The sequence below is a fragment of the Chlorocebus sabaeus genome, chromosome 8 (genome assembly GCF_047675955.1).
Source record: "Chlorocebus sabaeus isolate Y175 chromosome 8, mChlSab1.0.hap1, whole genome shotgun sequence".
Taxonomy (NCBI): Eukaryota; Metazoa; Chordata; class Mammalia; order Primates; family Cercopithecidae; genus Chlorocebus; species Chlorocebus sabaeus.
The window spans coordinates 30,079,658-30,107,532 of NC_132911.1; the positions used below are offsets into that span (position 1 = coordinate 30,079,658).

General features: G+C 39.5%; 1 protein-coding gene across 3 annotated transcripts in view; it reads left to right on the forward strand.

The window, feature by feature from the left end:
• RBPMS (RNA binding protein, mRNA processing factor) overlaps window positions 1-27,875 on the forward strand; it is a 188,128-nt gene that overhangs the window by 69,112 nt on the left and 91,141 nt on the right. For all 3 annotated transcript variants that reach the window (XM_007962084.3, XM_007962085.3, XM_007962088.3), the window contains exons 2-4: window positions 19,592-19,669; window positions 22,902-22,940; window positions 24,442-24,504. In XM_007962084.3, coding sequence (XP_007960275.1) covers window positions 19,592-19,669; window positions 22,902-22,940; window positions 24,442-24,504 — 180 coding nt within the window. The remainder of the gene's footprint in view (window positions 1-19,591; window positions 19,670-22,901; window positions 22,941-24,441; window positions 24,505-27,875) is intronic.

Genomic DNA, 27,875 nt, shown 5'->3' on the forward strand with positions numbered 1-27,875 from the left:
GGGGAGAGGTTATATGTGTGATTTGCCATGTCTTATTTTGCAACTCCTTTTCTTTTCTTTTCTTTTTTTTTTTTTTTTTTTTTGTTGACACTGAGTCTCGCTTTGTCGCCCAGACTGGAGTGCAGTGGCCGGATCTCAGCTCACTGCAAGCTCCGCCTCCCGGGTTCATGCCATTCTCCTGCCTCAGCCTCCCGAGTAGCTGGGACTACAGACGCCCGCCACCTCGCCCGGCTAGCTTTTTGTATTTTTTAGTAGAGATGGGGTTTCACCGTGTTAGCCAGGATGGTCTCGATCTCCTGACCTTGTGATCTGCCCGTCTCGGCCTCCCAAAGTGCTGGGATTACAGGCTTGAGCCACCGCGCCTGGCTGCAACTCCTTTTCTTAATATTAAACTTGTGAATGTGCTTCAACCTCAGGGACAAATTGTTGTTATTTAGAGAAATGAATTATGCATTCTTTTCTTTATAATTACATAGTTTATGTACCATCCTTTTTGAACTTAGCAAAAGGATTTGTTTCTTGTAAAGAAATAAATGTGTTGGCCTCTAATTTAGTATTGGAGTAATCCTTGTGTCTCAGACAAAAAGATAAATTATCCAATACTTTAGGGTACTACTGTGTTACACATTGTTGAATCTATTATTTGTGTGTGTCAATCCATGATTAAATTAGGTAGTGTTATCTAATTTGAGTTATCAAATTCTTGTTTTGTTTGTTTGTTTTTTGAGACAAAGTCTCACTCTGTCGCCAAGGCTGGAGTGCAGTGGTGTGAACTTGTGTAACTGCAACCTCCACCTCCTAATTCACGCAATTCTCCTGCCTCAGCCTCCCAAGTAGCTGGGATTACAGGTGCCCACCATCACACCTGGTTAATTTTTGTATTTTTAGTAGCAACAGGGTTTCTCCATTTTGACCAGACTGGTCTCAAACTCCTGATCTCAAGTGATCTGCCTGCCTTGGCCTCCCAAAGTGTTGATTACAGGCATGAGCCATCACGCCGGGCCTCAAATTCTTGCATTTTGTAAATCAGTTCATGGGTTTAAATTCTTGCTTATGATGGATAGGTGAGAAGGGAGTCTTTTCGTTTTACAACTAAATTCGTGACCATTTCTGTGAAATAATTTAAATACTCTCCAGCTAGGGCTTTTTCTAAGTGAGCGTGTCATTCCAATGCATGAGGAAACTTAGATCCCCAGTCTGAGGAAATTTAAATCTGTGATTCAAAGTTATAATGATAGGTGAATGAGATACCTTGCCTACTCTCAAGGAATTTATAATTAAATTGTAAAGGACTTAACTAAAACCTGTGAAACAATTAAAAAAACAGTAAGTCCTGACTGTGGTATAAACAATGCAGTAGGAGTACAGAAGAGAAAAAAGAAAGAATTGGCGCAGTGGAGAAAGCTGCTTTGGGGAAGGAGAGTTTAATTTGGGCTTCTAAGAGTAGAAGAGAGCCTTCTCTGAAAGTAAAGAATAATTATAAAAGACAATGCAGGCCGGAAGTGGTGACTCATGCCTGTAATCCTTGCACTTTGGGAAGCCAAGGCGGATGGATCACGAGGTCAGTTGATCGAGACCATCCTGGCTAACATGGTGAAACCCCAACTCTACTAAAAATACAAAAAAATTAGCCAGTCATGGTGGTGGGCGCCTGTAGTCCCAGCTACTCGGGAGGCTGAGGCAGGAGAATGGTGTGAACCCGGGAGGCAGAGCTTGCAGTGAGCCGAGATCGCGCGACTGCACTCCAGCCTGGGCGACAGAGCGAGACTCCGTCTCAAAAAAAAATTAAATAAAAATCATGAAATGACAGTGCTTTTATTTGGGAATAAGCAGTGTGTGGTATTAAGACTGACCCAGTAGAACCCAGGGAAGTAATGTATGGAACATTTGAAGGCCAGAGGTTTGGGGATTTTGTTTTGATACAGTTGAAAGAAACTGATCCCTTCTAGCAGTGTTGAGTGTGAGGTCATAAGAGCAATAATTTTGTTGTGTGTGTGTTTTTTAATGCATTTCGAAAACCAGATGTGTGTCTTTCTGTGTGTATGTTATATATGTATCTGATGTTTGTTGCTTTTTAACATCTCTAATTTTTGTCATCTAAGGTGACACTGCAAATAAAATTGAAAATTTCTGATGAATAGTATACTCTCCAGCAAAGATGAAAGATATTTGGGCAAAAAAAGTGATACTTGTGCTAGCCTTAAAGGGTCATCTAAGGGCTGTGAGCCAGTTGTGTAGGTGCTGCTTACACTTGATGGTGTTGAGGGATGAGGTGTAAGGCTAAGGGTCCATATTCTTATTCTCTGGGTCCATAGTACTTTTGACACAGTTTCAGTTAGCAAAAAAGTATTGTATGTGGTGTGTGGTATTAACCACACTGAAAAGATTTTTTAAAAAATCATGGTTATGTTGTAGTTTGGCATATACATATACAGTCTTTTAAGATTTCTGATGAGATGTTGGGTTTTATTATATTTAGAATATTTGGAAATTCTTTCACTGGGGTCGGAACAAATGACCTGTAATTAACAGTAGCTTAGATGTGGCCCTGCAAGAGTGATTGAGAACCTTTGGGTCACACGCAGTGGCTCATGAGGTCAGGAGTTCAAGACCAGCCTGGCCAAGATAGCGAAACCCTGTCTCTACTAAAAATACAAAAATTAGCCGGGCACAGTGGTGTGCGCCTGTAGTCCCAGCTACTTGGGAGGCTGAGGCAGAGAATTGCTTGAAACCCCAGAGGCAGAGGTGGCAGTGAGCCAAGATCATGCCACTGTACTCCAGCCTGGAAGACAGAGGGAGACTCCATCTCAGAAAAAAAAAAAAAAAGAACTTTCAGAACCTTGGCACAATAGAACTGCATATCTGGGATGTTGGTCGTATCTTTATTTGGTCGTACTAAAACACAGACTCTCTGGCACTGTGAGAACTGTCTTGCCTGCACATATCATTGCCTGTGTTCTGGCCAATGCTGGCCTGTCATACCAGGTTCCAAAGATCACTGACAGGCTGGGTCGTGTCTGCTCTGAAAGATCCTTCGTATGCCCCTAGGTTCTGACAATTTTGAGAGAATCCTTTCTCAGTTGAGAATAGTTTTGGGAACTGCCCAAGATGTTTGAAATTCACAAAATGGAAAATATTGAGCTGGTTTCTATAAAATATGCTATTTTATTTGTGCTCTTTACAGATACATTACAAATCTGTATTTTCAGTCACAGGTTAAACTTTGTAAAGTAATTCCAAATTCCTGAAAGGTGGTGGTGGTAGGGGTAGTATAAATAAGCATTTCAGACTGGAAATTCAGTATTAATAATGAAATATTTGTGTTTAATTTGTTTAGTGATATGCAGTTTGTTAAGAGGTAATGTTCTTTTTCTTTGATAGCAATTGAAGCAGTGTTATGGGTAACTTCTCAAAATATCTAGCTAAATGAAATCCTAAGTTTTAGAATTTGATTTACATTCTTTTTTTTTTTTTTGAGGCAGTCTTGCTCTGTCATCGAGTCTTCTAGTCTGGAGTATAGTGGTGCGATCTCGGCTCCAATCTCTGCCTCCCAGGTTGGAGTGATTCTCCTGCTTCAGCCTCCTGAGTAGCTGAGATTACAGGCGCACACCACCACACCCTGCTAATTTTTAGTAGAGACAGGTTTTCACCATTTTGGTCAGGCTGGTCTCGAACTCCTGACCTCATGATCTGCCCACCTAAGCCTCCCAGAGTGCTGGGATTACAGGCATGAGCCACCGCCCTGGCCTTGATTTACATTCTTTAAGTACTTTTTCTGTCCCTGCTAGCAGAAAGTGTAACGGGGTAGCACTTGAGGAATTTATATATTCATCCCTCAGTATTTGTGGGGGATCAGTTCCAGGACTTCTGAGGATACCAAAACCTGGATGCCCAAGTCTCTGATATAAAATGGGTATGGTGTTTGCATATAACCTATGCACATCCTCCTGTATATTTGCATCATCTCTAGATTACTTATAATAGCTAATATGATATAAATGCTATGTAAATAGGTATACTATAATGTGTAGGGAATGATGACCCAAAAAAGTCTGTACATGTTCACTACAGATGCATTTTTTTTTCCCTCAGAATATTTTTGATCTGTGGTTGGTTGAATCCATGATGTGGAACCCACAGATATGGAGGGCCTACAGAATTTGTTTAACAAAACCTTGGGTCATACTTAGTCTGCCTGTCAGGTACTTTTCTGAAGATTCTACAAATATTCACTGATTTATTCCTCTTAGCAACCCTATGAGGAAGGTTTTGTTATTCCTATTTTACAGATGGCACTAAGCACTCATTTAATTAATAGTTGGTCCAAGATTGCTTAGCTAATTGGTGTTGGAGCTGGGATTCAAACCCAGGCAATCTGACTCCAGAGTTTATAGCTTTAACACTATGGTCTGCTGAGTAATTCTTTCACAAGAAAAAAAAAAAAAAACAAAAACAAGTAGATTTAGTCATGGCTGTTAGGTCAGCGTCTGTGATGAACTGGTTGCACATCAGTAATTCTGCAGTTCATTTACCTTGTTTTGCACTGGCAATTCTGTGCTAAATTCTTTAAATTTGTGGCCTCAGACACTGTTGTTGCTGTTTTGAGACAAGATCTCACTGTCACTCAGGCTGGAGTGCAGTGGTGCAAACATGGCTCACTGCAGCCTCAACCTCCTTGGGCTCAGGTGATCCTCCTGCCTCAGTCTCCTGTGTAGCTGGGACCAAAGGCATGGGCCACCACATCCAGAGCTAGCTTTTGTAAAGATGGGGTCTCACTTTGTTGCCTCCCAAAGTGATGGGATTATAGGCATGAGCCACCACACCCAGCATGTTGGCCTTTTTTTGTTTGTTTGGTTTTTGAGATGACGTCTCGCTCTGTGTCACCCAAGGTGGGGTGCAGTGGCACAATCTCCGCTCACTGCAACCGCCACCTCCTGGGTTCAAGTGATTCTCCTGCCTCAGCCTCCTGAATAGCTGGGATTATAGGCGTGTGCCACCACACCTGGCTATTATATTTTTAGTAGAGACGGGGTTTCACCATGTTGGCCAGGCTGGTCTCGAACTCCTGACCTCAAACGATTCTCCCACCTTGGCCTCCCAAAGTGCTAGGATTACAGGCATGAGCCACTGCACCAAGTGGGGTTTTTTTGTTTTGTTCTTTGTTTTTAGATAATGGGATCTCTGTTGCTCAGGCTTTCCTTGAACTCAGTCTCCTGAGTAGCTGGGACTACAGGCATGAACACTGCCCAGCTTCATTCTGTTTTAATTATTACATGAACCATAAATAGATTGTACATTTTAAATAAATGTGTGGTGAAAAGTGGCTTGATTGACAGGTTCTCAATGGCAAGAACTAGGTCTTCCCACCTGGTGTTTTGTGACCTCTGTATGGTTTTAACAAAAGCCTTTCGTTATACCTGTGGAGTTGGAATGGAACTTGGAGATCAACTCTTACACACTTTCATTTCATAAATAAGGAAACTGAGGCCCAACAAGATCAGTCCCGAAGGCCTCAACAGTTTGTTTTAAAACAGAAGCATGATTTAAACCACAGTCCTCAATTTAACGGTCTTTTCCTCCCGTTATAGTCATTGAAAATTTATATAATGCCAGATAAAATATCTCAATAAACAAAATACTTTAGATCAATTTAAAAGTGCATATAATCATGCTAACCTAGGTTATTTCTCAACCGCAAACCTCGCCTTTTTTTTCCTCTCACATTTGTTGTCTTTTGTTGTTTCCAGCAGGCACATAACATTGCTAGTTTTACATCATAGCAAGTCTTGTAAGATCTGTGTCTCTACATAATTAAACATGCATACAAGTAGCATATAAACTTAATATTGACTTGATTCATACAACCACATAAATAGTTAACAGACATAATTAGGTGGTTATCAGATCAAACAAATATGTCTTTGGTGGAGAGTACTAAGTAGGCTGGGGCATATTAATTGTAGCCTAAATGTGCTGAATGTATTCTGAAATTTGAAATGCATACAATTGGAGAAGCTAATCTAAACTAACAATCCAAACTTACAAATATCTAAACTTAAAAATGGAAGTTTGTTCTTTTACTGGAAGTACTCATTGTCAGCACTGGGCTTTATAGTATTAAGTAAATTAGTTTGTGAATTAGAGAAAGGCACGAATGTAAATTATGTTATGTTCTAAAAACTTGTATTTCAGCCATGTGGTGGTCTAAATAGTGGCTGAATGGGATTTTTCTGTAGAAACAGTTTTAGAAAAGTGGGTGATTCTTAGTAGAGAGCTCACCAAAGCCCCATTAGGCTACATAAACATCTGTGCTCTGTGAACGTCCCTAGGCTTGACCCTCTTAATCTTTTTCCTGGTATTAGCTTCAAAATATTTTACATTTATATTCTTGCTATTTATTTTCTATATTACGTGAGATACATCTGGAATTAAGTCTAGATGTTAAAGCAGACTATAGCTAAGATTTCTTACAGTACCATAAAAAGTAGTGATGAAACAAATCAGGAAAATTTTAAGTTGAAATACCTCTTTTTTTTTTAAAAGAGTCATGTTTATTTTATTGCCTTTTAGATTATTGCATCTAGTAAATTAAAAATCAACGGAGCTGGGTGTGGTGGCTCACGCCTGTAATCCCAGCACTTTGGAAGGCTGAGGTGGGTAGACCAATTGAGCTCAGGAGTTCAATAAATGTTTTGACATTTTGTATTTCTCTACCAAAAATACGGAAAATTAGCCAGGCATTGTGGCATACACCTGTGGTCCCATCTACTTGGGAAGCTGAGGTGGGAGAGGATCTCTTGAGTCTGGTAGGTGGAGTTTGTAGTGAGCCGCGATCACACCGCTGCATTCCAGCCTGGGTGAAGGTGAGAGCCCATCTAAAAAAAGAAAATAACAGGGAAAAGACCAGTGTTCTGGTGGGACTTTAAAATAGAAATGCATATGCACCCCTAACTGCATAGCTTCTACTGCCTAGCTTTACCAACTGATACCAATCTCTTCATTGATGATGATATAATTATTTATTCCTGACAGCATTATGGCATCATAAACAAGTGATTTATATAGTTTTAATCTAAATAGGCTCCAAATAAAAAGTGACTTGATAACTTTTAGGGACAATTTTTCTTCAAAAGTTTTAAATATTAAAATTTATTTAACGTGTACTGAAATTTGCTTAACTAAACTTTTAAATTTGACCTCATCGTAGTTTCATATATAGTTTTTGTTTGTTTGTTTGTTTTTGGGAGGCGGAGCCTCGCCCCGTCGCCCAGGCTGGAGTGCAGTGGCGCTATCTCAGCTCATTGCAACCTCTGCCTCCTGGGTTCAAGTGATTCTCCTGTCTCAGCCTCCTGAGTAGCTGGAACTACAGGCCCCCGCCACCACGCCCAGCTAATTTTTTGTATTTTTTAGTAGAGACGGGGTTTCACCATGTTAGCCAGGATGGTCTTGATCTCCTGACCTTGTTTTCCATCTGCCTTGGCCTCCCAAAGTGCTGAGATTACAGACGTGAGCCACTGCATCCTGCCTCACGTACAGTTCTAAGAATACAGAGAGATCACTTGTGCCCTTTGCCTGGTTTCTGCCTGTAGTAACATCTTAGAAAACTGTAGCACAATGTCACAATCAAGAAGTTGATATAATCCACTAATTTTGTTTCTGTGAAGTTTTATTATATGTGTAGGTTCATGGATCCACCACCACAGTCAAGTTAGTGGGGAACAAGTCCCCACTACAAAGATCCCTAAGGTTGCTTTCAAGTTTGTTAGATAAGTGGGATTATGGCTTATGTAATCTTTAGAGGTTTGGCTTTTTTTACTTAGTGTAATTCCCTTGAGAGTCATTCAAGTTGTTGCTTGTATTAGTAGTTTATTTATTCTCATTGCTGACTAGTAGCCCATGTTATGAATATATCTAGTTTGTTTAACCATTCAGGTTTTTGTGTGAACATGAGTTTTTATTTCCTTAGACTAGGTACCCAAGGGTACAACTGCTAGATTGTTTGGAAATTGCATAGTTTGATAAGAACCTGTTTTCTAGTGTGGTTGTACCTTTTTGCATTCCCAACAGCAACATATGTGAGAGATTTCTGTTTCTCTGCATCTTCACCAGCACCAGTATTATCACTGTTTTTGTGTCATATGAGATACAATCAGGTATGGATTTTAATGTAAATATAAAGTAGCTAAAATATCATATACTACAATAAAAAGTGATGATTAAACAAATCAGTAATATTATAAAATTAAGTAACATTATACTTTTTTTCGTTTTTTTTGGTGACAGAGTCTTGCTCTGTCACCCAGGCTAGAGTGTAGTGATGTAATCTCGACTCACTCCATTCTCCTCCTTCTGGGTTCAAGTGGTTTTCCTGCCTCAGCCTCCTGAGTAGCTGGGTTTATAGGTATCTGCCACTACGCCCAGCTAAGTTTTCTATTTTTAGTAGAGATGAGGTTTCACCATGCTAAAGGTGAAGGGGATTAAGCTCCACTTCTTTAAGGGAGGAATATCAAAGAAATTGAGGACATAGTTTAATATGAGGAAACTTAGGAACGGAAAGGTTAAGTGATTTGTCCAAGTGCATACCTTGTGAGTTGCAGAACCTGGATTTGAATCCCAGCAGACTCCATGTGTTTTTGGTGGTTCTGTGAACCATATACTTTGAGCACTTAACCTCTTGAGTACATATTCGAACTCACAAGGTTTGGTGGCCCCTTGCCTGTAATCCCAGGACTTGGGGAGGTGGAGGCAGGAGGATCACTTGATCCCAAGAGTTCAAGACCAGTCTAGGCAGCATAGGGAGAACTCATTTCCACAAATGCAGAAAACAAAATATTAGTCAGGCCCGCTGTGAATACCTGTTGTCTCAGCTACTTGGCAAGCTTAGGCAGGAGGATCTTTTTGAGCCGAGGAGGTTGAGGCTGCAGTGAGCTATGATTGCGCCAGTACAACCTGTTTCTTTAAAATAAAAAAAAGTTTTAATGACTTTCTTCATACTAACGTGTTCATATCTAGATATTCATGAGTGATATGGCCCTCTCTTTTTATATCTGGTTTAGTACTTTGACCCAATTTTTACATTCACTCATTTAGTTGATAGATACTGATCACCTCCTGCCAAGTACTGGGATGCTCACTGTCATACTTTCAGTTTAAAGTATGACAGTTATTTCAGGGAAATAACTTTCAGTTTAAAGATGAACTAACTGACCTGGCACCAAGAAATTTAAACTATATATTGGGCAATTTCTGATAACTAAATATTGGGAAATAAACCTCCCCCCACCCCAGCTTTCTAGTTCACACCTTCTCTAATTGTTAGAAGCACGGTGCATAGTTTTAAGAATGCATTGTAAACTGAAGTTGGCAATGGGATGAAGTTCCTCAGAGTTTGTATATTGCTAATATCAAAAGCAATAAATACTTGAGAGTCCTGGGCAGTGTTGGAACTGTGAACTGCCACTGTCTAATTTTTTTTTTCCTGGTACTTTAAATGACCACGAAGAACTCTGTGTCGTCTGGGTTAGTTTTAACTAGGTAGGTTGAGAGAAGTGAAATGACTCGTTTCTTTGAAGAACTCTGCTTTGTAAAATGAGTCACCAAATTATGCTAAAGGAGAAAGGAAGAGAGGTCTTAGAATTTTGATCTTTTTCATATTCTGTGCTTATATTTCATTTTGTCAGTTCGTAGAAAAGTCTTTATTGTGGTAATCATGTTGACATTAAACTTCAGGGTACTTAGGATTAAACCATAAGGGCCTGTGCACCTTAGGGCATTAGAATGCAACTTTATGTTCATAATACACTGGACTGATGTATACATTAAAAACCTTAATGTTTTAGCATGTATGCAGTGAAATTGTGTGAAAAGTAACATTTCATAGGCTGATCAGGGTTGAAATAGAGCAAGCCACCTAACAATTAGTTAGAAGAACTAAAAGGATGGAGTAAGAACAGGACCAGAGTTAAGGGATGAAGCATCCTGCCTTTATAAGGAACTTCTTTGTTGAACTCTAAGGATTTGACAACCATATTTCTTGTTTGACAGCATTCAGTGAATTTCCTAATACTGAGGTTAAGTTCTCTCATATATACACACATATAGTTTCCTGTCTAGTCTAATTCAAACCTTAAATTCTTAATTTGTATCTGATATACCTCTTTCCCTCTGTGTCTGAGAGTACTAAGGGAATTTCTTAACGAGGTTAAGTGTTAACATGTACAGACACTTCTCTTGCCTATTCTTTGGCAGCTTAAAACCCTAGGAATTCTCACCTTTTCTCTTTCCCTTTTAGATGTATGGCAGACATGAGGAATGGCCTGAGTTGGAGTTTGCTTCTTAAGAAGTTCTATCAGGCGGGGCGTGGTGGCTCACGCCTGTAATCCCAGCGCTTTGAGAGGCCGAGGCAGGTGGATCACCTGAGGTCAGAGTTCGAGACCAGCCTGGCCAACATGGTGAAACCCCGTCTCTGCTAAAAATACAAAAATTAGCTAGGTGTGATGGCGGGCGCCTGTAATCCCAGCTACTCGGGAGACTGAGGTAGGAGGATCGCTTGATCCTGGGAGGCACAGGTTGCAGTGAGCTGAAATTGTGTCACTGCACTCCAGCCTGGGTGACAGAGTGAGACTCGGTCTCAGAAAAAAAGAAGTCCTATCAAAGTCAGACTATGAAACATTCTGATTAGAAGTCAGCATTGAATTGGGCTGGGATTGACTCCTCAAAGATTGAACATAGTGGTGTGGTGTACCCAGTGCTAACTTGCTGTCCCTATTCCCCAAGCATGTCTGAGCAGTGCTCAGGTTCTGCCTTTATGAATTATGGAACATCATTGTTCTTCTCTTTTCCACCTGTGCTCCCATTAGTCTTCCTTCTTTGCATCATCCTGCCGAAAACTTTGTGATCACCTTGGCAAAGGGACCTTGGTTTCCATAGGCCCTAAATCAGGGTGTGAATTTGGTTATTCTACAGATTGTGTCAGTCAGTAACTGTTACTTACAGTAAATACTAGTGGATTCCTCAAAACTAGGGAGTCATGCACTGTGGGTAATTATTAATATATGGACGGCTTTTTCTTTTAGAAAGGAAAGAGCAATGATTAATACTAAAATAGGCTAGGTGTGATAGCTTACACCTATAATCTCAATACTTTGGTAGGCTAAGGTGTGAAGATCACTTGAGACCAGGCGTTTGAGACCAGCTTGGGCAAGACCTCGTCCCTACAAAAAATAAACATAGTAAGAGTAATTGGATGTTGTGGCACACACCATTAGTCCTAGCTACTTGGTTGGCTGAGGTGGGAGAATCACTTGAGCCCAGGCATTCTAGGCTGCAGTGAGCTATGATCGTACCACTGCACTCCAGCTTGACCAGAGTGAGACCCAAACCTGGGAACCTGGGAGTTCATAACAACAGCACAGTGGCTTTTTTTTTTTTTTTGAGATGGAGTCTTGCTCTGTCACCCAGGCTAGAGTGCAGTGGTGCGATCTTGGCTCACAGCAACCTCTGCCTCCCGGGTTCAAGTGATTCTCCTGCCTCAACCTCCCAAGTACCTGGGATTACAGGTGCCGACCACCACGCCGGCTAATTTTTGTATTTTTAGTAGAGATGGGGTTTCACCATGTTGGTCAGGCTGGTCTCCATTTCCTGACCTCAGATGATCCACCTGCCTCGGCCTCCCAAAGTGCTGGAATTAGAGGCATGAGCCACCATGCCTGGCCAGTGGCCCTTTTTTAAATCCTATGGTTAGTGAATCCTTGGTGACTATAGCAATGTGATCTCCTGAACCAAAGCATGCTTTCCCAGGGCACGGAAAAGGAACAAGTCTTTAAGTCCAATAGGTGACCATTTTCAGGAAGTAAGAACCTGACCACCTGCTTTTCTTGAAGTCAGTGCCAACTAGAAACTGGAGCTTGACCAAAGCCAGTTCACTTCTGCTGAGCTGCAATCAGAATTAAATGCCTGGCAGACCATTTTAATGGTTGCAGTAATCCATTTTCATGGTGGCAAGGCCTGAATGGGAAATCATACCAAGACAACAAAGCCTTCTTTGGAAATGAGATGACCAGCAGTCCTCAGCAGGATTGAGTCTTGCAACTTGGTGTTTCAGCTCATGGTTACAAAGTAAACAAATTAACTTATAGATTATTTAAAAAGAGTAAAAGAATTTAACCAGTGTGTAAAATTTACAGACTCGGCTCTGATGCCCCTCTTGTGTGTTAAAACAACCCAGCTCTATGAGATTTGTGCTGCACGGTTGTGTGGAGGCCTTAACTTCTCAGTTTCTGAAACCCAAGTTTATATTACATGGTCTGTCAGAAGAGGGATGGCACTGCCATAGGTCTTGGAATGGGAGTGATCCCTCTGTTCTTGTCTCAGAAGAGCAGTCACAAAGCAAGAATACTCCTTTGACTGAAACCAGGATGTTTCTGCTCCTGGGGCAACCTTAGTCACTGCTTCCCTTTTTTGGTTAGGATTATTTTTTCAGAAGTAAATACTGACTGTTGGTCAGAATTGAAATGTGAAGCAAGTTACATGAATATATTTTTGCCAGATCAAGCTTGTCCCTGAGGATCAAGGACAGGCAGGAAAATGAGAAAGAATATTTCTAAGGACAGTGGACACGCTGAGTTTGTATTTCCAAACCAAGGAAATACATTTGGGCTTGGATTTGTTCTTATTTTTAAAATAGTTATTTATGCTTGTAATTTAAATACCAAAATGTATAAATACATAAAATGAAGTTTATCTATAATTCTACCTTCCTCTCTACTATTAACATATAGATAACTTGGTATGTATTCCTTTAATACCTTTTTTTCCCCCTTGAGCATGTACTAACTTATAAAAACCCTAAGAGAATTAAACCGGGGATATGGGCAGTTCCTGCTGTTTGCTTTTTCCCTTAATAATTATGAACTTTGTTCTATGTCAGTAAGTCTGAATATCTGCTTACTCAGCTTTTTAAATGTGCAAGTTAATGAATTTGGGCTTTTTTTTTTCCCGCAAAAAACTTTGTTAATTACGAATTTGCATTTGTTGAAATTGGACATACGTATTTGTAAGTATGTTTTAATTATCATAAGTTAAAATGTGAATAATTTTCCTAGTAACCATATATTGATCACTATTCTGGTCTATATAGTCCTGAAGTTTTTTTGCACTTTCTCTTTTTGGGTCTATCTCCATTTCAGTCTATGTCTTACATTTTTCTCCTTGATTCAGATTGATTTTTATCCTACTTCCCTTTTCCCCCGTTCTAAATACCTTTATCTTATAATACTAATCTCTCCTGCCTTTTTGCCATATATAGGTGTTTGTCAGTTGATGTTATGTAACTCTGTTGATACAACTGTGACTGGGAAATGCCATCTTATTTTGTTTGCCATGTCATCAGCTGAACTGTTTACAAGCAAATACTTATATCTCCATGAATACGGGATTATGTGAATCTTTGGATTTATGTATATTTCTAAATCAGTCAAGAGATACTTATAGAACATACACTCTGTGTCTAGGACTGTGTTATACACTACAAAAAACAGCCTTCAAACTCTAAAACGCCCAGAGAAAGGTTTCATCTGTGAATCCGCTGTGTGTTTCAAGAATGGTTTCTCCAAAAGAATGATTCAAACATAGAGCACATTTAAAAGCTGCTTTGGGGGTGTTCATTTATATCTTTAAGAATATGGGTAGATTAAGAGAGAGCTAGCAGAGAGAGAGATGAATATAACCATTAACACCATGGGTTTACTCAGAGTGTTTCAAATAAGTAACTATACACAGTCATTCCTGAATCATTAGAAGATATTTATCCTTCCCAGTGCCATGAATTTAAGAGGAACCTCAAGAGGCCAGCTCAGAGCAACTAGATGGATGACCTTAAAACTTTTATGAAAAACTAGAACATGCACAGAAAATGCTCATAGTCTTTGGATACTATGTGTTTACCAGATGTGGCTGCTAGTTGAAAAGTGTGTGATTATTCTCTGTTGTGTACTGAAGTCGAGCATTTTTCTATTGCTTTTTATTTTCATGCCTAGATTACCAACAAGATTAGATACGCTCTTTATTAAAGAGAGGGCCATTTCAAGGCCTGCTTTTGGCCTTTCTCTCCAGGGAAGCTCAAGACTGCCACAAATGACTTTACTTACTGAATCGGAGTTTATTACATGAGAAGCTGGTCAATAAAATGTCTTGCCTTTCCTAGTGGGAGCTGGCAATGCCATTTAAGAACACGTGGCCAGTTTATCCAAATCTGACTGTAGCCTCTGCAGGAATGCTGGATAATGGCTAAGCCGAGAACACTCTTGCTCTTCTGCCCAGCACAGGATGATTTTTACTAGCATTTATTCTTTCAGTCCTATTGGGGTAAAAAGGAAGTTGAAGGTACATCTACAAATCTTTTTGAGTCCCTTTGGGACAAAACTGTCAGCAGTTTCATCTCTTGAACTTCTATGAGGCATGTTGTGTACTTGTCTAAGAAATATGTTTCCCCATGTGTTCCATAAAATAAACATCTGCGGATGCTAAAGGCATAGTGCCAGGCACATCTGTGTCCATAGACATTGCTGGTAAACTAAGGGCTGCTCTGGATAATGCTTTGACCTGCTGCAAAGTTCAGTTGGCGTAGTAATTCATTTGTTATTTTTGGGGAACAGTTTTGTTAATGAGTATTTCATCATGGATTTACATGCTGCTTATGCTTGTATCTTACTCTTGGGGTTTTTTTACTTACTTTGTGAATGAGCTAAGCTTTCTGTGATCACAGGCAGCCATTACATATTCAGTTCATTTCACTGACAGTAAGTTCCCTGAAGGCAGGAATCATGTCTTTATGAATTCAGTAGGCTTAGCAAAGGCAAAACTCTAAAGTGCCCTTTAGTGGCTCAGATGAAAAGTATGATGGTAATATACTTTTTAGAGTAGGGAAACTAAAATATTTTAAAATTTTTCTGTGTTTCTAGGCCAGGCACGGTGGCTCACACCTATAATCCCAGCACTTTGGGAGGCCAGCACGGGCAGATCACCTGAGGTCAGGAGTTCGAGACCAGGCTGGCCAACATGGTGAAACCCCATCTCTACTAAAAATACAAAAATTAGCTGAGTGTGGTGGTGAGCACCTGTAATCCCAGCTACTCGGGAGGCTGAGGCAGGAGAATGGCTTGAACCCGGGAGACAGAAGTCTCAGTAAGCCAAGATTGCGCCATTGCACTCCAGCCTGGGCAACAAAGCGAGATTCCATCTCAAAAAAAAAAAAGAAAAAAATCTGTGATTCTAGATCCCAATCACCATAGAAAAGCATGAATTTGATCTTCAGGAAGCTGTTTTTTCCATTCATTATTCATGATTTTTTAAAAACTTGCTTGATGACTTTCCTAGTCTGAGGAGGTCTCTAGGATTCCAAGCACATTATGCTCTTGGATTTAAGTGACCTCTAGTTGGAATCAAATACATAATGTAAGTATTCAGAAATTATTTCCCCCTTGTCAGTCTGTTCTGCTGGAGGAAAGAATCTCAGTGAGTGAGATGAGATATTCTGGTAGATTTCTGAAACAATAGTGGACTTCATGAGATTCTAGGAAACCTAAGTCTCGTCCATGTTTAAATAAAATGCCAAACATCTGATCTGTCTCCAGTTTGATGAACAAAACAGAGTTGCTTTGAGCCTCTTGGCATCTATGGGTGAATGGCAAACTTAGGCCTGACAGGAGCTCGGATATTCTTTTTCCCTATGTATAGCAATTTTCTATTGAAACACTAAGATAAGAATCTCTTCACTTTCCATTATGGAATATTTACCTAAGAAAGAAGTTCCTCCATAAACTTTATAATATAATACTGATATAAATATCGACTTTGTCTTTAGTCCCTTAAAGAAAGGGAGGTAATAAATTGAGGTAGTTCTCAACCGAATAAAATAAACTTACAGTATTTAATGCATATTTATTTTAGAAAGATGGAAAATACAAATAAGCTAATAAACATTAAAATCAGTTACTATACCATTGAGAGCTAAATGATAGAAATATTTGAGTACACATACTATAAGATAAATTTTTTTCCTTTATCAATACTTATATGTTGGCTACTTTATAAAACAAAGTGGAACTATATGTACTTTTTTCTTGAACAGCATTTTTATTGGCTGTGTAGTATTTCATTGTATGATACAGATGAACTTTAATTTATATTAAGTAACCTTTTGTTGATAATCCCCAGATTTCAAGTAACCTCTGTTGGTAAATTGACGTTTATGATGCTCTTTTCTCTATAACAATGTCATAAATAATAGTTTATTTTCTAGGTTAACTCCTCAAATTCTAATTCATATTTATCACATGGTAAGATGCACCACTAGATAAATGGCACCATGACACCTAGAACGTAGGTTCTGCTTACCGTATCATTTTTGTGGAAATCCCTGTAATCCATTAGCACCTGGCACAGTGTCAGAGAGAAAACAGGCACTGTGAATGAATGGGAGATGATATTCTCGCTCTGCCCAGGTTGTCCTGACCAGAACAACCAAGTGGAACACATGGTGTTCACTTTCTGGACTCTGGGAGGAGAGTTGCAGGTGACAGGGAGGGCACACTGGATTAGCAGGATTTCCTCACTGTTTGTATCTTTGACACTTGTCAGCAATTCTGCCTCGGCCAACTTCATAAAGACCCCCAGGAACTTGTTTATCTGGTGACAAAGTTGGGGGTATTGGAAGTGAGGATGCAAAAGATACAGAAAACTTGAACAACAAACTTCACCTAATTGATACTTATAGATCATTCCACCCAGCCCCAGCAGAATACACATTTGTTTTAAGTGCACACAGAACATTTACCATGTTCTGAACCATAAGACAAGGAATTGATGGGCATAAAAAAAAGCATGTACTTTTCATATATAGGCATTCCACTTCTAGGTGTTTATCCAAAAAGAAAGAAAGTATACATCCATACAAAGATTTGTACATGAATGTTCAAAGCCATTTTATTTGTAAAAGCCAAAGCTAGAATAACCCAAATGTCTGTCAGCATGTGAATGGATAAACAAACTGTGGTGTATCCACACTCCAGAATAGACTGTTGATACATTCAACAACATAGATAAATCTCAAAGTAAATTTCACTTCATGCTAAGGGAAAGAAGCCAGATGAAAAACATACTCTGTGGTTCCCTCTGTGTAAGTGTTTGAAGCATATATATAAAGAGACCAGATCTGTGATTGCCTAGGGGTGGAGAATGGTGGGACAGAGTGAGAGGAAGGATTAAAGGGGCATGAATAAACTTTTGGTGGTGATAGATTGTCTAGGTTGTGATGTTTCTTAGGTTATACATATCTCAAAACATAAAATCGTACACTTTCAAGATGTGTAGTTTATTATATATCAATCATAACCTCAATAAAGCTGTTTATAAATCATAAAATAAGGCATTCAGAATTCTGGGGCTATTTACATCATTATCGTGTTTATCAAACACATGCAAATGGCATGACATTTTACTGGGTGCTGTGCTGGGTCAGTAAACAGGCCTTGCTTGGTGATTCGCACTTCTGTATAACAATAAGCAATTAAAAGTGTTGGGAATCTCACAAAAAGCCTAAAGCTAGACGAGGTGGCTTATATCTGTAATCCCAGCACTGTGGGAGGCCAAGATGGGCGGATCTCTTGAGCTCAGGAGTTTGAGATCAGCCTGGGCAACATGGTGAAACCCCATCTTTCCAAAAAATTAGCCAGACATGGTAGCACACTGTCTGTCTGTCTGTCTAATATTCTCCCTGTCTTTCACTGAGGAAAAATTTTCCATGTATATACATGGTTAACAATTGAACAGTTGAGCATCAAGTTTTCAGTTTTGTTGCATCCGTGTGAGTAGAGAAAAAGAAATAGAAAATATGATGATAATTCAGTAGCTACTCCTTGCCTATTGAATCAAGATCAAATTCCTGAGCCAGTGGCTTTTGATGTTCTGTGTGGTTTGACCCCAAGCTTCTTGTTTAGTTTTGGCTTGCCCTTTCCCGAGAATGTATTTTTTCTTCCTCTACTTCACTGCCTTGGTGAATGCTTTTCTCTGCCTATGATTCTTAGGCATCCCACCTCATCTTTTGGCTCTATTTGGTAAATGCCCATCCTTTAGATTCTTATTTGGATGCTTTCTCTGGTGTTTCCCCTGTGTTCTGTATTTTAGTAGACACTAAGCACATAGTGTACACCCTACACTTTGCACTATATGTATTTACATATGTGTCTTGAATGACTTTTATTAGTGGCACCGTGGCCAGGTACCTTGGTCATGGTAGGCCTATGTGTTGATTGTGCCTTAAACACAATGGGTGGAAGGCAGTATAGTGATTCCTCAAAGATGTAGAAGCAGAAGTACCATTTGACCCAGCAATCCCATTACTGGATATATACCCAAAGGAATATATGTCATTCTGCTAGGAAGATACATGTGCGTGTATGTTCACTGCAGCACTATTCACAATAGCAAAATCACGGAATCGACCCAAATACCCATCAATGATAGACTGGAGAAAGAAAATGTACATATACATCATGGAATACTATGCAGCCACAAAAGGGAATGAGGTCATGTCCTTTGCAGGGACATGGACGGAGCTGTAAGTCATTATCCTCAGCAAACTAACACAGGAACAGAAAACCAAACACCACATATTCTCACAAGTGGGAGCTGAAGGATGAGGGCATAGGGACACATGATGGGAAACAGCACATTGGGCCTGTCAGGGGCTTGAGGGGAGGAAGAGCATCAGGAAGAATAGCTAATGGTTACTGGGCTTAATACCTAGGTGATAGGTTGATCTGTGCAGCAAACCACCATGGTATGTGTTTACCTTTGTAACCTGCACATCCTGCACATGTACCCCAGTACTTAAAATTTTAAAACAAAAATAACAAAACAAAAAAACGCAGTGGGAACAATAGTCAGTGAGGTTGGCCCTGCTGTTTTGGAACCGAACAGATGCAGAATTAATGCATTTTGGTTACTATTTAGGTGCATTGGGCTTAACTGTACTTTTACATTTATTAAAGATATTGTAATTAATGCCTATGAGGAAAGCAGCAACGAAACAAGCAGGAGGAAACAAATTGTTTTTGTATTATTTTTGAAGCACATTATATTGACCATATATTTAGGGCAGGGGAGTGGCAGAGTTACTGTGCTCATGTCATTTTTTTCTTAAGCTAATATTCAAATTATATGGAACCTTCCCCCATCCTTCACATTTTTATAACTGTGCAATGGCTAGTTGGGAAAAGTTAGCTTGTAAATTTAAATCAACTAGATGTAATTCACTCTGAATAATTCACATAGAAATATTCAAGTGTTGGCTTAGGGAATGTACCTTAAGATTACACAGAAAGCTGCGTCTCCCCTAAAATTTAAAAAGGGGAAAAAAAAAGAGTTGGTTTAGTGGCATCTTAACAGTGAAGTATTCACTGTATCATGGAAAGAGCATGAATTTAGTATGAGTTGTGGAACATTTGGAATAACATGTTTTTGAGATTTCAGGTGAGAGTTAACTCTCTGGAGTGTCCACACCCTTGATCACTTCCTAAATTTATTTTTCCAGGTCCGGACCCTATTTGTTAGTGGCCTTCCTCTGGATATCAAACCTCGGGAGCTCTATCTGCTTTTCAGACCATTTAAGGTACCTTTTTTATCTTTCAGAAATTATAAAATGAGACAAAAGTCTGTATGCTTCCTGAGGGCTTTTTGGAGCAAGAAATGAAATATTTGAGAAAGCACTTCATAAAGAGATGTTTTTAAAAGGTTAATGAGTAAAGGAGATTTAACAACTGAGTTCTAATGTATAGTCTCACTTAGGATAATTACATAATTACATATTTATATTTTAAATGCAATAATGTTAGTGAAGATTTATTCCTAATTTCATACCTTATTATTTGAAATAGTACTGTTGATACTGTTCTTCAGAAATGTAAATAGGTTTTTATGAACTGGGTTAAGAACCTAACCACGATTATTTTTTCCATGGCAAAACTTTCAAACAAAGTAAAACAAAATTTTAAAGGATACCTAGTTATGAGTTGAGGGTCATATTTCCTGTTGTTTATTGAAATATTTAGTGCAGTTACCTGTCCTTCCTATGGAAATAAGATCACTCGATAGATACTTAATGTTGCTAGGATTGAAAACTTCATAGTAAATTAGACACCAAGCACTTAGAAACTATGCTGAAATAACCATGCTGCCAAGAAGAAACCTTTTTTTTTTTTGAGACGGCATCTCGCTTTGTCACCCAGGCTAGAGTACAGTGGCCGGATCTCAGCTCTTCCACGTAGCTGGGACTACAGGCGCCCGCTACCTCGCCCGGCTAGTTTTTTGTATTTTTAGTAGAGACGGCGTTTTACCATGTTAGCCAGGATGGTCTCGATCTCCTGACCTCGTGATCCGCCTGTCTCAGCCTCCCAAAGTGCTGGGATTACAGGCTTGAGCCACCGCGCCCGGCCTAGAAGAAACCTTTTGAAGGTTGGCCTTTGGAGGATAGGAGAAAGCTGGAGCTGATCGAATCAGGGCCCTGGAAGGTATATGTGCCTTCCCTGGAAGGGCCTATGTTCAGGAAGTCTTAAGTTGGTCAGTGTGGATGTGTTAGCAGTGCCTGGCAGGGACCGCACTTATGATTAGGTGATGGACTATCTTGATTTCTGGTTAAAGTTCATCCTCATTGAAGCAGGTCCCCAGTGATAAAGGCATGACAGGTTGAAGGATAGGATTCAGCTTCTCAGGGAGAGAGAATAGGATATGACAACTAAAAACTGTTGTGTTGAGGAGGAGGAAGGAGGGTTGCTGGGGCAGCCAGTTAGACCCAACAAAGATAAAACAGTCTAGCTTATGTGCCAAGAGGGCACCATGTCATAATGGACATAACTCCACCTGACAGCTGTCCCTTTAATGCAACAATAATGATGATGGCCCAGGGGAACAGAGGTCAGGTGCCAGGTCAGGTGGGAGGAAGTGAGAAAGGAAGAGAAGGTGGTGTGAAGAGAGTGCCACCTTTTATAGAATTTCCTGAGTTTCTTCTGCCGGGTTGTACTTTTATAAAAGGGACCATTTTTCTATCCTTCTTATAGAATGAAAACTTTTAAAGCAAATTGATCTTCTTAGTATGTAAAATACTGTTATGTTTTGGTGTGTATAGAGAGAAAGACATTCACTAGCAAGCCCCTTACATGAATTATTAAAGTATCATCACAGTCCTTTCAAATGGGTGAATCTCATTTTTTCAAATGAGGAAAATGAAACTTGGAGCAGTTGAATAAATTGTGCTCAAGTTTACACACGTAAAAAATGGCAGAGCCAAGATTCAAACCCAAGCAGTCTGACTCTGTCCTCTCTGTTCTGAACTATTATGTTATACTGCTTTTTCTGTTTGTGACTTGAGAACACAGTATATCCCTACCAGTGGTGTTTTACTTGAGTGAAATATCTACTTGTCCTTTGCCTTCGAGACCTTCATGGTGTTTAAACCTCCAATTTTTTCAGAATAGAACACCTTGAAGAAAGGAAGAGGCAGAGCTATGAGTCATGACCTCTCTGGCCATAAGAGCTCAAGGCCTTTGAGGTGAAATGTTTATAGTAGCTAATTGGCAACATAGTTCTCTGCTGGGAAGATGTAAGGATGAATCAATCTCAGCATCCTGCCCAGAAACCCTGATGATAAAGTCAGCAGCCTGGTACATTCCTGACAACCCTCTTTTAATTAAAGTCCCTGGAGGCTGACCCAAGTCTGCAAATCTGTCTCTGCACTGATGTGTGTAGTGGTCAATCATGTCAAGTGGTGTGTTTTTCCCCTGTGTCATCCATTAATGCAAGCCACCAGCTATTGATTATTTTCAGAAATAAACACATTTTGTTATGCTTATCTTGAGGAGCCGGGAGGGTTGAAGAGAGGGAGTGAAAGGGAGGGAGTGTTTCTGTCTTTCTTGAGCATGAGCTGGAATAAAAATCCAAAGGGATTATTTTTGCATGTCCCAATCAGAATAGCAACATGAAAACTGGTTCCTTCAGTAAGTAAGCAAAATAACTCAACAAAATTCAACATCATTGCCTGCTTAACCTTTCCTGGCAGTTTTGAAAATGTGATCAGGGAGTTTTACCAGGTATATTTTTTTGAGACAGAGTCTGGCTCTGTCTCCCAGGCTGGAGTGCGGTGGCACCATCGGCTCACTGCAAGCTCCGCCTCCCAGGTTCACGCCATTCTCCTGCCTCAGCCTCTTGAGTAGCTGGGACTACAGACGCCCGCCACCACGCCTGGATAATTTTTTTGTATTTTTAGTAGAGATGGAGTTTCACCATGTTAGCCAGGATGGTCTGGATCTCCAGACCCCGTGATCTGCCCACCTTGGCCTCCCAAAGTGCTGGGATTATAGGCGTGAGTCACTGTGCTAGGCCCCAACTATATTCTTAATGTTTTATTGTTGTTATTTTATAGCAGATACATGACCAAATCAATATATGCTCTGACCTTCCTGTTGTATTAAATTTACCTTCTTTCCTTGCCTAGTTCTGTAAAATCCCTATTCTTATCTAGACCAAGAAAACAAAAAGATTGCTTTTAACAGACACACTCATTTTTCTACCATTGTGTAATTTCATGAAAAAAAAAAAAAAAAAGAAGGAAGAGAAACACACACAGATGAATCCATAGATTTATATTTTTTTAAAGGCCCCAAGAATGCAAACAGGTGTGTGTGTGTGTGTGTGCACGTGCACATGCATGTGTGTAATTTGCTTTCCCAGATAACTTAGGAGACATTCGTAAGAGGAGTTAGGTAATCAACAAAGAACTTACTTTTACATGAACAAAATGGTATTACTACAGTTACTCTTGGCTAAACTTGGTTTTTCTTTATTTTCAGGGCTATGAGGGTTCTCTTATAAAGCTCACATCTAAACAGGTAAGAATTTCAAACTGGCATAAAAAGATCACTTTTTTACTTTCTTCAGTAATGTTACTGGGGCTTGACATTCTTTTTTTTTATTCCCATTAGAATTTGAGGGTTTTCTTGTCTTTAAAGTAAAAGAGTGAGATGTATTAGGAATTAGCACAGGAAAATGCTTCATAATTCTATAATCATCAGCTGGAATTTCAGGGACTGTCCTAGAGGAAGATAAACACAGTGGTATACTGAGATTGATTTGTATGTTCAATGAAAATAGTGGTTTATTATTTAAATTCACTTTTATTCCCAAGTCTTTCCCATTTCTTTTTATGAGGTTAAACAAACGTGTATAATCTGTGAATATCAGATAGTGAAGGATCATGCTGTCTGTCAAACCCCTAAACTAAGGCAGAGTCCCGAGTCCAGAATGGAGCAGAGAATGTACAAAATGGAAGTGGTAGTCGGTGATTCTGATAGTTCATACAAGCTTAGAGATTGTAGCTGTATACTTTTTTTTTTTTTTTTAAAGCTAAACACTTGGCATACACACCTCTCCAATCACTATTCATCTCTCTGGCTCATGAGAAGAATGATCTTGGAGGCAGCCTTCTCTACTGAAAGATAGGGAGTCCAAAGGGATTATGGCCTTTCTGTATTTACTCTGAACAGCCTAATTAAGAAGATGATTTTTTGTTGTTGTTTTTTTGTTTTTTTGTTTTTGAGACAGAGTCTCGCTCTGTTGCCAGGCTGGAGTGCAGTGGCGCGATCTTGGCTCACTGCAACCTCTGCCTCCCGGGTTCAAACGATTCTCCTGCCTCAGCCTCCCAAGTAGCCGGGATTACAGGTGCACACCACCACACCCAGCTAGTTTTTGTGTTTGTAGTAGAGACGGGGTTTCACCGTGTTGGCCAGGATGGTCTTGATCTCTTGACCTCATGATCTGCCCGCCTCAGCCTCCCAGAGTACTGGGATTACAGGCGTGAGCCACCCTGTCCAGCCAGCACAGGATTTTTTAAGGCATCCCTTAGGATTTGAGATAGGAATGTTCACTTTGTAATTTTGGTCATGCAGTGAGAGTTCAGGGGTTTTATCATTGTGTCATTGTATTCTTGCACTTACAGTGTACCAAAAGGTGATTCGGTTCTCTTTCCATTTTAAAAGATGAAGAAACTGAGGTACAGTGAATTTGATTTAGGAAAGTAGAGCCTCTCCAACCCAAGTTTTCCTCTATTCCCTTGTTCACTGCTGTTCACCTTTCAACCACTTCTAGATTTTTTTATGATTCTCTAAATCCCCAGCTGTGCCCTTGAAGAACTACCCTCACCATCCCTTTGATTCATGTTAGAAATTTGGCTAAGCCACTGAGTCATGATTCTTCGGGACTTGGCTTTCTTATTTCTGCCCATTGCCTGTGGTCATTTCTTTATCTTAGCTCTTCAGTTTGACGTCACCCTTGACCTAGAAAAATAGACATCGTCTGATTTTTTTTTCTTCATATTTCTCTTTTTTTCCCCAGCCTGTAGGTTTTGTCAGTTTTGACAGTCGCTCAGAAGCAGAAGCTGCAAAGAATGCTTTGAATGTAAGTACTAATGATGTAATTGTAGGGGGTTTCCATATGAGGTGGTGGGAAGTAATGGAATCTCTTTGGACGGGAAATCAAGTGGAAAGAATATGACTGCACAATCTAAGAGGGAGGGATTCATCAATTTAATTAGCCCTCTAAAGAGCTTTTTCCAAGAATTGTGATCAGAGGTGCAGATTATTAAATAGCACTCTGCTTTTTGATTGCTTTGAATGAAATGCTCAAAATATCTGAGATCTGATGATGTGGGTCTTATTTTAATCCAGTCCATCCCATCCCATGGTGGTGTGTAGTGCTGCTTTGTTTTTTCCAGAGGAGATATTTGACATGTTAGCTTGCTCAGCATTATACTCTAAATGACTATGCTCAGAATAGATTGAAATCCTGGCTTTTTTTATGTCATGAGGCTTTCCTTTTAGATATGCAGCATTTAAAAAAAAGAAAAACTGCTCATAGTCTTTATTCTGGTTGATTAAAAATTTACATATAAGGCTTTCCCAAAAGATGTGTGTTGTAATAGAATAAATTACAGTCATTTGTAACTGAGTAAATATATCTGTATTTGGTTTGTAGGTGTTGTTGCTGTGTATTTTGAGACTTTTACCAGTATTGTTTTGGTGAATATTTTTCCTCCTTAATATGTTGAAAAACTAAACAACTTAAGGGGAACTAAGTTAGAGAAGCTGAAAGGAAGCAGAATGTAGTTTCAGATGCTGAGGATGAATCCTCAGGTGAGGAGTCTCAGTGAAGGCTGGCTCCATCATGCTCTAGGCAGTTGGCCTAAGTGGCTGTGAACAAGTGCTGATTGAAGCACTCAGAGTGTTTAGGGTGCTTCCTAGAAAGCAAGCAGCCACTTGACTGGTTGTAATACAGGTACCATTTTGGAGGCTTCTGGGAACTTGTGTCTGGCCTTTGTGTTGCTGTGGTACCTGCAGGTACCCCTGGCAGCTGCTCCTTCGAGTAGACCATGCAGAGTGCTGTTGGAGAGACATGGTATAGGTGATGACTTTGAGGTCCAAGGAAAAGTCTTCATACTTCGTATAATGGTGTCATTGATACACAACCTTGAAAGGTTTTTAGACTTTGGAACAAAAATGTGTACACTCTGAGAAGAAACACCTTAATTGTTGTTGGTTTTTCATATAAAGCATGTAGGAACATCTTAGGATTCCAGGAATTCCAGAGTCCAGAATTTTTCTGGATTTGGATAAATGACCTGGTCAGAATAACTGCCTACTCACTCTGTTCCTCTCCTATAGAACAAAATATAAACCAATTATTTATTGAGCACCAGTAGTATACACCGAAGCACAGTATATAATTGAATGTTTTGATGTAACAGTTGTTTTATGATTTTTGCATTAAATACATAAAACCAGAATTTTCTCAGTATAATGATACTTTAAACTTAAAAGTAGAACCACAATTTCAATTTAGCAGTGTTTTATTTTAACCAGGTGGGCACCTTCTAAATGCAGAAATATTCTGGGTCCTTTAAGTTATGTTAGATGAAGTTTTCACCATGTTCTTTTCATTGTTCTTACAAAGGAAGTAACAAGCAGTTGAAGCTTCACAGACTTGGCTCTCATTGCTTTACTGTATTTCTCTTATGTGTATAAAGATGTCACTGACTCATTTTCTGAACAATAGGCTTTTATAGTGACCTCTCATCTGACAAGGCAATGTTCCCTTAGGCAGTGGGTTGCGTTTTTGTTTTTTAGAGATAACCGAAGGGTTTTGTTTGTTAGTTTGTTAAAGAATAAAGACAGACAGGGTGTTGCTGTGTTGCCCAGGCTGGTCTCCAGCTCCTGGACTTAAGAGAGATTCTCCCACCTTGGCCTTCCAGAGTGTTGAGTTTACAAGCATGAGCCACGACACCCAGCCCGAAGTTTTTTTTGCTTTTTTTTTTTTTTTTCAAATGTTTAAATGATAGTAGTCAAAAAACTGTGTTTCCTCGCCCTACTGAATACAGTGAACATAATTTCAATTTTTCTTGATGCCCAAAGGTTATCATTACAAATAGCAGGTAATGAACCTACTGTAATATAATGATAGAAGTGTTTAACCCTGTTTGCCCCTGTGCCAGCTGGCCACAGATCACTGTTGTCTGGTCCTGAGGTCTGGTTTTAGGTTACTCTTGCACTAGGCTCTCCATTCGTTTTTTTTCACTGGCAGTATGGCTTTCTTCAGCTGTATCTTCTCCTTTAATCATTAATACTCTTTGCTACTTGTGTGTTAATAACTTGGGAAGAACCCCAAATAAAACAGGTCTAATTCTGTCCTGTTCTGTGGGCCTAAGGGAAAATCCATATTTACCTGTGGAATAATGATCCCACTGCTGCCCAGAGCTGACTTATGTAAGAGTGTAAGGCATTTACTGAGCTCCTGGCTGATCTCTTGACATTTTGAACTTTTCTATGTAGAGTAGTAGAGATGTTAGAAATCTTCCTGATGTTATAGTTAGGGAAATAGACTTGGAGGGGATGGATGATTCACTTATCATGTGTAGGTTTAGAGCTGCAACTAGGAGGCAACTAAAAGTAAACTTCTTGCATCTAAGCCTTGTCCATTTTATACATCTTTTTGCTTGCTTTGTACACGGTATGTTGCTGCATTTTTCCTTGTGGCAGTTAAAGACTGTTGAATTCACAATGTCCAGGACAAATGTCTACTGTAAAGTTCAGTGTGTGACTATGGAGCAGACCCATTCAAGGTCATGTATTTAATCATGAAGCTCAATAGGTGTATTCTTTGTGACCCAACATATTAGGCTCTTTTCAGGGTCATCTTTTCTAATTGACAAGTTAAAAACATATGATGCTTGTAGCCATTAACAGTTTCCTCCTCTCATGTCATCTGTCCAGGGTTCTCTTAACAACATTTTCTTATTTTCCTTTGGAGAGAGAATTCAATGTTGTAATGTTTTGTTTTATTCCACTATTGAGAAACATATGCCTGAATCCAGTAAGTTTCCCTGTGTAGAATAGTTTAGTGTTACGAATCACTTCTCCATGTTTACTTTCTCTTTTTGTTGTTTCTGTCTTGATTGCTATCTGGTTCAGTTGTTAGTATTAATGATTAGTCTTTTCTCAAAATGACTGATTTTTAAAATCTATTTTCTTCCATTTTTGGACTGGGCTTCAGCCATTTTGATAATTGTATGGAAAAACATGCTCAGATTGAATTAAGTTGTAACAGTGAACTTTTTATCAGGGAACTACTCAAACCTTCTAAAGTTAAATACAGCACGTTTTGTTTCTATAGCAAAAAGTCCCACGTTAGGCAAAGAATAACTCAAACCCAGACTTCTTTTCAGGTTATCTTTGGTCTCATTAATCCACATCATTAAAAGCCCCATCCATTCTTTA